The 9,395-nt window shown below is 47.5% G+C and overlaps 1 protein-coding gene across 2 annotated transcripts in view; it reads right to left on the bottom strand.

Moving 5' to 3' along the window:
* Positions 1–2,102: 2,102 nt before the first annotated feature.
* Positions 2,103–9,395, bottom strand: part of SLC60A1 (solute carrier family 60 member 1) — a 26,944-nt gene continuing 19,651 nt past the window's right edge. For both annotated transcript variants that reach the window (XM_019649770.1, XM_019649771.1), the window contains 4 exons: positions 8,155–8,302; positions 4,767–4,837; positions 3,446–3,566; positions 2,103–2,349 (listed from right to left, as the gene is read on the bottom strand). In XM_019649770.1, coding sequence (XP_019505315.1) covers positions 2,294–2,349; positions 3,446–3,566; positions 4,767–4,837; positions 8,155–8,302 — 396 coding nt within the window. In that variant the 3' untranslated portion in view covers positions 2,103–2,293. The remainder of the gene's footprint in view (positions 2,350–3,445; positions 3,567–4,766; positions 4,838–8,154; positions 8,303–9,395) is intronic.

The raw sequence follows: 9,395 nt of genomic DNA, 5'->3' as shown, positions 1-9,395 counted from the left end.
GGTTTTAAAAATAAAAATTGCTAACATTTATTAAGCAATTCCTATGTCAGGCATGTAATAATTGCTTTACACAAATTCACTTAATTGTTTCAGAATTCCTTTGAGGTAGGGTAAGGGTTTTTGAAATGTCACTTTGCAGATTTTTTAAAAAGCGAGACTAGAACAGCCTCTGTGATCTGCCCAGGACCACAGAGCCAGAAGGTGCATCCAGTGCTTGAAGCAGGTCTCTCAGCAGCCAGATTGTCATCACCACACCTGCTGCTGGCAGATGGCGCTGGCTTCGGTGACAATACCTACAGTTCCAGGATAGACCTTTTATTTTTATTTATTTATTTATTTTAGCTGAGCCATCCTGCCACCTGTTGGCAGCTCAGTGGCTGCTCAGCTTGGGCCGGGACTCGAACTGCTGTTGCTCAGAGCTCAAACTCTTGAGCGAGCTCTTAACCAACTGAGCCACTCGGCTGGCCCATACAGGATAGACCTTTTAATGCTGGGCACGTGAACCACACCACTTGGACAGATTGTTGAGAATCATGGTCCACTTACTTTTTATACGTGTCCATTTGTATATACACAGAGAAAGCGCAGGTAAACTAATATACAAAAGTCATTGTAATAGCCATTTTACAACTTACAGTAGTCTCAGCCCTCTTCCTTCTTTCCAAGTTACCGAGTTTGCTTCTCTCTGTATTACTACAGGATTTGCTCTGGACAGGAGCTGTTCTTACTCCTTGACAGACAGGCACTGCTTTCAGTTTGCTGCACAACTTGAGTTGTTCAGTAGTCCTATTTTTGTTAAAGAGGCATCCTCGTTTTATCGTGCCTCACTTTATTGCGTTTCACAAATGTTGCATTTTTTTTTTCTTTTACAATTTGAAGGCAAGACCCTCCACCAGCGAAAGGATTATGACTCGCTTTATTGCGATACTCTATTGCAGTGGTCTGGAACTGAACCTGCAATAAATATCCTTGAGGTATGCCTGTAAAGTTTTTTTCTCTATAGGAGATGCAAAGTTTAAATTAGACATTTTTGAGAAATTCTTAGTGATGTTTTTATGACTTTTATAAGCTAGTCAATGTCAGTAAAGAAAAATAGAACATCCCATTCTCCCTGGCAACTTCTGGACCAATTAGCATGGATTACTAGCAGGAGTGTGCTGGTAAAAGTTTAACAACTGGCTCTCGGTGGGGCGGGGGAGGGCGTGATTTGTAGCTTTTGCCAGTTTCTGTGGTGTAAATATTCCCACCATGTCTGTTCTCAAGCCACAAACATGTTATCACTAAACGTGGAATTGAAAGAGATGCACGGAAACATTCCTTTATATACACACACACACACACACACACACACACACATATATACACACACACATGTATATGTGTGTATATATATATATATATACACACATGTATATGTGTGTGTATATATATATATATATATATACATATACATGTATGTATATATATACACATATACATATATATAATTTCCACCATAGATACAATAGTCATAAAACCACCTCAAGAGCATAGATGTAGAAAAATTAGGAAGTAATGAGTTTTGAGTAGCTATTACCTTTGCTTTTAATGTAATTTAATTATAAGTTTCTATAATTTAATTTTTAATAATGGCTGCCTTTAACCACCAGCTCTCAAAATGAAATTTTAACAATCCGCTTTTAGAAGCTGATGTGAGCTAACTCCACATACCACCGAATTAGCATCCCCAAGATAGCAAGATTCAACTTTTCCTTTTGCTATTTTAGATTATGATGAACTGATAGCAGCAGGAATTGGAGGGGCTTTGGACTATTAATAAGTAAAAAGCACAAAAATCCTATGAGCATGCCATGGAATAACTTGGGGTTTGTTTTGATTAATTTAAAATATATCTACATATAGCAATGATGACTCAGCGTTACAGTTTCAACCTATTTTTTCAAACTTCAACTAAGAGTGATCAAACCCAGGGTATGACCATGTAGGAGGGACCAGTGAAGAAGCCGATGGCTGTCTCCTTCCCATCTGGGCATCCTGGATAGCTCATAGCAAAAGTCTGAACCAGGGAAGAGGAAGGTAACTTGAATAGCCAGGTAAGCGTGTAATGATTTGCCCATGGAGGACCCACATACCAGAACTCAATTTAATTTCTTCTACACAAGTATTTAGTGGGGAAGACTTGAACCAAAGCGTGGCGAGATTGCCTCCACGGCCACCCCAGCTTTCTTCCACATGTTGGCCTCTGCCGGTGCTCATGAGGCTGGATGTCTTCGCCTGCCTCCTTCACCCAGCTTTACCTCTGGTAGCGCTCCGAGCTTTCCATTCCAAGTGGTTTGTCCTGGATAGGCTCTACAACAGGAAAAAACAGGCAGCACGTTTCAGCACCTCTGATTAAGTTGCAGTAATCATCTGAGAGCTTCCCTGGGCTTTTTTTTGTTTCTCTGCCGCTCTATGGCTCCTCAGGGAGCCAAGTGAAAAGTCAGACCTACTAGTTCTGGCAGACGGTTGGAGGCAGTCTGTTGAGACTAGTATCTAGGGCTTGAGGAATATGTGTTTCTTTTTGTCTCCCACAAATAAGGAACTCATTAAGTGTTACTCATTTGATATTCAGCAGATATTTCATGCACGTGTGGCCTAAATGAAGGATCTGTGCTGAGCGCTGGGCTAGACGGCAAGCAGCTGGCACCTGCCACCTCAGAAGTGAGACGAGTTAGTGCTGATTGGGGGCCCCATTGTTCTTCCGGGCCTTTAAACTGATTGTTTAAAGGGTGCATGTGTCCACCTGCTGAGAGAAGACTGGGGCCTATTCCTTCAGTCTTAACTTTCTTTGGAGAGGACGAGGGCTGTGCCTGGGCACCATCTCTTAAGAACTGGCTACGTGCACAGCTGATACGGCTGTGGGGCCTTTGAGAGCTCTGGGCAGAAAAGCAGGGGAGGGCTCAGGGTTATGAAATTAGCGTTGGGGTCTCCAGGAGCGTGACTATTCTTAGGTAGTGTCTCTGGCCTGAAGGACTTTTGGAAAAAGAGACCTGGACTAGAATCAAAATCCTAAACTGCGAAGAGATGGCCAGTGAGGCTGCTGGGCCGAAATCTGGCCAAGGAGGAAGGCCCAGCCTTTCAGTGCCCTGCACAGGCTGGAAAGAGTCTTGGCGCATGGTCCCATGGCACAGTGGGTTGCCGGAAGCCGAGTTCACATCCATGCCCCTCTCCTAATAGAGAAACCATGAGTCAGCCTGTCCAGGTCCCTTCTGCCCTAACAGCGCAGCACAGACAATCGCATGGCAAAGCAGGAAGAAGGGAAAGGAAGCTGTAGAAAAATAAACATTTCCTTGCATTTTACTTGGACTAGACCAGCACGGGTGGCGCGCTAAGACCCACAGCATCGCCCACATCCTCCCCCGGCTCTGTTTTTTCCCTCTTGTGCAGAAACAGATTCTTTCCTTACCTGATGAGCGTCCATGGTGCATCCTGTGGAAAAACAGGAGCAAGATGTAGAAGGTAAAAGCCAAGCAACCAAAGATCACGCCACAGACCAGGAAACTGTAGCTGCCCTGAGCCTGGAATATCTGCCAAAGAGGAAAACACAGACACAGGCCATCAAAACCTCACATGAAGATGTATGGGCGGAAGCGGCCTGCTCGGCCTTTGGCAGGGTTTCCAGTCAAGTTGAGGACCGTCATACCAGTAGATAGAAACATGGGTAGGAGGGAAGTCTTGGCCTTGTTTCAAGGATATGTTTCTGCAGGAGGCAGAAACCCTGCTCTAAGGTGACCCCTGCAGTCCCTTTCGGCTCTATGGCTGGAACCTGCAGAAAAATCTCCCTATCTGCCTTAAAACTCCAAACATACTAGGTGCTTCTCTACCCACAAGGCCTGACCAGAACTTTGCAGAGAAGATATATATATGTATATATCTTTAACCTTTTATTATGGCAAATTTTAGATATTTGCCAAAGTAGCCTATGGAACTCCCATGGACCCATCACCAACTTTAGCAGTTAGCACCAGTCCCCCCCCCACCCCCACCCTGAGTTACACGGAAGCACATCCTTCTGTCTTGGATGCAGAGGGCATATGTAGCTCTTCCCCCGCCCAGCAAAGCACAAGCAGAAGAAAGGAGAGCAGTGAGGAGGGGCATTTTGGAGGCTGAAAGACCTAGGTTTGGACATCATCCCTGTCAGCTGTTAGAAGTGTGACTGACTGAGGGCAAGTCACTTAATTTATCTGAGTTTCGGTATCCTCCTCGGTAAAAAAGGGAATGACAGTATCTAAATAGTCTTCAGTGAAAAGTAGACATATTTTTGTTTCCCCTGTGAACACATGATCCGTGGGTATATTTTACAAAAACGGGGGGAGTTGGCCTGTGATCAGGGCAGGAGTTTGGCAGGAAAGCTGGGCCCTTTGCAGGGTGGCCAAAGGCTCACAGGAGGTGGGATGAGGGAGTGGCAGGTTGAGAAGAGATGGAAAAAGAATTCTGCAGTGCAAACCCATCCCAGGCTTGGGAGCTAAACAACATTCCCACAGGGCCCCTCTGGCCCTGCTCCCAGACATGACTTGTGTTTGCTTTGGACTAGCACATCCCTTCCCAGCTCCAGGTCCCCCATTTGGAGGCTCAGCTTTCAAGGCTGGCTGAGAAACGGAAACAGGTAACACAGACAGTGGGGCCCTGCTTGCCTGGGTTCACAAGGTGGCTGGCCGCACTCTTCCCACCAGCTTGGAGGAGCGCTTCCCAATTCATCTCCCCTCCCCGGAGAGTTTCCCACATACCCAACCAACCAGCATCTGGAGGGACATCTCGCCAAGTCCTGCCCCTGTCACCAGCACTGTGGTCGCGCAGCCTACCCAAAAGAGAAGGATTTGGTTTAGTAAGAGCAAGTTGAGGAGATAAAAGTCATCTGGCGTAATCTAGGTTGTTTCTGGGAAGTCTCTGGAAAATGACATGGCTGCCTAAGAGGACTACTTGGGATTCCGAAGATTTCTCAGACTTTAGCTCTTAACTTTGCTTTGGAAATGCTTAGGTCCTGCTGTCATTAACGTTCCTTCCTTATTCTGAAACCTTCAATTGCTCATGATTGTCTTCCTGGTAAATTCCAAGTTACTTAGCCTGGCATTCAGGTCCGTTCCCAATCTGAGCACCACCTACCTTTCCAGAAAGATTTCTTGATCTCCTCAGGCCAGCCCTCTGCTCTGGGCAGAGCATGTCCTCACTGCCTGGCATTGCCCAGACCAGTCACACCTCTCATCAATCTGGCAACATGGCACAGACCTTCAGAGCCCAAGCTTCAGAGTCAGACTTGGGTTCCAAGCCCAGCTGTGTCACCTACTAGCTATGTGACCTTTGGCAAGTTCTCTCCCCTCTGTAGGACTTGGTTTCCTTCTGTCAAGTGGGCACCACAGCACGTCTTTCCCAGGATTGCTGTGTGGATAACTGATGCGATCCATGGAAGTGCTTAGCTTGATGCTGACACACAGTAAACCCTTGAAACCAGGCCAGTTCTCTGCTGAAACCCATCAACGCTGCCTTCAGGATAAAGTCCAAATGCTTTCATGTGGTTTCCAGGGCCCTTCATAATCTGCTCCTGTTGAGAGCTCAGACTCATCCCTCACACTTAACTGCTCACAATCTCCCCTCCTGCCAGGAGAAGCCATCTTCAGTGTCCCAACCCACACACTCTCACCACCAGGTCCTGACACGTGTGTTTGCTCCACCTAAAGACTCCTCCTCCTCTTTGTCTGTTAAACTCCTGTTCATCTTTTAAGCCCTAGTTTAGATTTCCATCTGTAATCTTTCCCCACCCCCAGCCCTAAACCTGGATTAGTTGCTCCTCTTCTGTGCTCCATCAGCCCCCTGCACCCCACTCACCCCACTGTCCGTATACTGGGCAGCCTTCCCCATAAGATGTAAACCCCTGAAAGAGGACTGTGCCTTGAATTTTAGTTCAGTGGCATATACCACTGCTTATTATCTGCAAGGTGACCAACAAATGGTAGACACTGAGTGTTTTTTGAATAAAACAGATCATTTCTACTTTGGGCTTGAAGTCCCTCTTACATTTATACCCCTGTGCCTTTGCTCTCACACTGGTCACTGCCCCCGCCCACCCTTCCCTGGCGTGCCTTTCATTGTTCTTTCTGCCTTTCCAAAATCTGGGCCAGCTCACACCCCATCTCCTCTGTGAAGCTACTTCGAGATTCAACACTGGTTACTCCCTTCTCTGAATTCCAATGGCACCCACTGTCTACTCCACTCATTTATTCAAAACCATTCCCGTACCTTCTGTGCATCAGGTACTGTGCTAACTACCTGTGGGGTAGTTAAGCTGCTTTACCTTTTTTCTAAAGCACAAAACAATCCTGAAAAGTAAGTATTTGCATCCCCATCTCAGAGAGGGGAAGGAAAATGAATCACACAGGGTCACAAAACCAGAGAGTGTGGAGGCAGGACTGATACTCAGGTCTGCTGATGACCTCAAAGCCCTTGCCCTTGTCCCTTGTCCCTCGCTGGTTCCCACAGGGAGTGTGTTCTCAGGAGAGGGTACAGATAACAGAGGTACAAAAGCCTTGAGGGGGGTGAAACACGAGAGGCAGGTACAAAGGAAAGGGCACCTTTTCAGTAAGGATCAGAGAAGCTTCTCTGAGGGTCGGAGGAGGAGGGGCGGGGTGGAGGGCATTCCAGGCAGAGGGTTTACCATGTACCAAAGTGTGGAGGGATGGAAGTTAGTGCGCCATCGGGAAGTCGCCAGCTAGAATGCCAGCTCTGAAATTCCCCTCTGAGGGTGGGAGGAGGCCGGAGAGAGGAAAAGAGCTTCACAGGAAGACATGAAGGGCAGGATCAGGTATGTTTTAAAGCTGTCCCTCTGCCACAGCTCCAAGGATGGCTCCGTAAGTGGTCCTCACCCTGGCTCCATGTTAGAATCACCCAGCAACTCCGGACCAATTATTGTACATCAGACTTTGTGGAGACGAGGCCCAGGTATTGGGTTTTGTTCCAAGTGCCCTAGGTGATTCTAATGTGGAAGCAGCGTTGAGAACCTCTGATGGAGACAAATCTGAAGGCAAGGAGACAAGCCAAGACCTGCCAAGGCAGCAATGGAGGTGATGGGGCACCGTTAAATATTCCAAGCAGGTAAGTGATTATAAAGGCCTGAACTAAGGCAGAAACGGAGAAATGATCAGGTTTGAGTGATCGTTTGCAGGCAGAATCAACCAATATAACTTATTATTGTTACTGTTAAACGCTAACATTTATGGATCACTTAAAACTCTGTGGGATACAGTGTGTGACGCATGATGCCAACATTATTTCTTGACTTCATGTACTCGCTTGAGGTTTGGGGATTATCCTTAGATTTCAAGGATCCAGGTCTCCTGTCTCATTGTGGAAAACTGAGGTGGCTGTCACTCTAATTGTTCTAACCCTCCCCCGACACACACCAATTCCCCCCTCTCCTCCTCTAAAGAAATCACTTATCTTTAATGCTGTTTTTCCAACACTTTAGGGCATCTCTAGTTACTTGTTACAGGTAATGTTAATTGGTCAAAACATAATTGTTTTTAATTAATGCATTTAAAAAAAGGTTTTTGGTATATGCATTTGGGAAGCTATAGAAAGGGAAGGAGATTCGTCAAGAGAGTTAGAGGTTTCTGACATCAACAAAGCTGTGTCACAACCCCAAATCAGGTGTGAGGTCCTTGTTCTAATCCTCTATGTTTAGAACAACATCCATCTGCAAGAACAACAAAGCAAGGAGGTACTGTTACTGATAAGGTATAAAACCCCTTTCCTAGGCTGTAACTTCTCCCATGCCACTTTGCTTTTCTTTGAACTGGGAATTTCCGTGCCTGTTACACAAAATGCCAGTTGTGGGTCAGTAGACATTACTATGGAAAAAAAGCAAAAGAAAAAAAAGCAGTAAGCTTCTCTGTGGCCTGAAATCACATGATGCAGGTATAATGTTGAAGGTGGAGCTACATGGGTCAGAACAACCCCCACCTGTGAACCTGTGCCCACCAGTCAGGGGAGCCTCGTTTCTATGAGGAGGTAGGGCAGTGACCCTCCATTTGGCACATCACAGAAAGTTGGGGCCTGGGGGAGGAAGTGGCACCCAGTCGGAGGGCATGGAAATGCCTCTGCTCCCAGCCCCCGCACACTCACCTTTGTACTGCAGGGTGTCCTCAGTGTAAGCAAGCATGCTGGGGAAGGTGCTACTGAGGAAAAGGCCCAGACTGGCTGTCCCCACGAACAGGAAGATGACATTGTAGGAGAAAATAAGAAGCACCAAGTACGTCACCACCACGCCGACCTGTCACAGCAGTGATAGACGTGATTAGAAATGGGGAAAAGATGGGCATCCATTGAGAAAGGGAAAACCAGAGTCAGTCAGTCTCCTGACTTGGACAGTTGGGCCCCAGGAGCAGCGCCGTGACCAGTGTGCCACCCTGTGGAGTATGTGGGGATTGCACCTTCCTTAGCCTGGTGTTTGCCAACCAAGCCCTGAGAATATGAGAAAGCCAGGAGGTGAGCCCACCCAACCATCTTCGCAAATGTCTTATCACACACGCCTAAGAAGTGCTTGGTGAGGGCATACTGCCTGTCCCCCAGGTCTTATCTGTAAGCACAGGGAATTCCATTCAAGTCATCAGCTCTCTGCCCTGCTGGAGGATCTGTCAGAGGTCGGAGTCCTCCACTGGTCATAAAGAGGAGCTGCTTCTCTTTCCCTAAAAGCCATGTGTTTGCAGAGGACACCCTAGGGTAGCAGGAGAAATGGGGTGGCAGCTGGGGGGCCCCCAGCTTCTGAGGATCCAGGCAGAGACCTCCCTGGAGAGGGTCAGTGGCTGTGGCAGGCCAGCTTGGCTCCCCCAACCACACACACACCACCTCAAACTCTGCTCAAACTTCACGGGCAGATGATGGGCTAATGGACCAGGAATCTTTCTAGTTCAGTCAGGGTCTCTGTCACATGGGCATATTTTTGTTAAAATAACCCTTTTTCTAAATTATTTTTAAATGTGCTTTTTGGGGCCAGCCGAGTGGCTCAGTTGGTTAAGAGTTGGCTTGGGAGCACGAGCTCTGAGCAGCAGGGCCGCTGGTTTGGATCCCACATGAGGGCCAGTGACGCTGCGCCCTCTACAGCTAAGATGGTGAACAACAGCTCAACCTGGAGCTGGGCTGCTGTGAGTGGCTGGCGATGGTGTAGGCTGCAGTGGGGCTGCAGTGGGCTGCTGTGAGCGACCATGAGAGGCTGGCAGCCAGTGTGAGCGGCCAGCGGCTGGCGAGAACCACCGTGAGCGGCTGTCCAGAAGCCGGCAACTGATCTGGCCTCGCCCGGGAAGAGCGCAATGATGGTGCCAACTTGGGCCAGTGAAGCAACATCCTCCACAACTAGACTGAAGAAC

This window comes from Hipposideros armiger, unplaced genomic scaffold, assembly GCF_001890085.2.
Source record: "Hipposideros armiger isolate ML-2016 unplaced genomic scaffold, ASM189008v1 scaffold_134, whole genome shotgun sequence".
NCBI lineage: Eukaryota > Metazoa > Chordata > Mammalia > Chiroptera > Hipposideridae > Hipposideros > Hipposideros armiger.
This window is presented reverse-complemented; position numbering and strand designations above follow the sequence as displayed.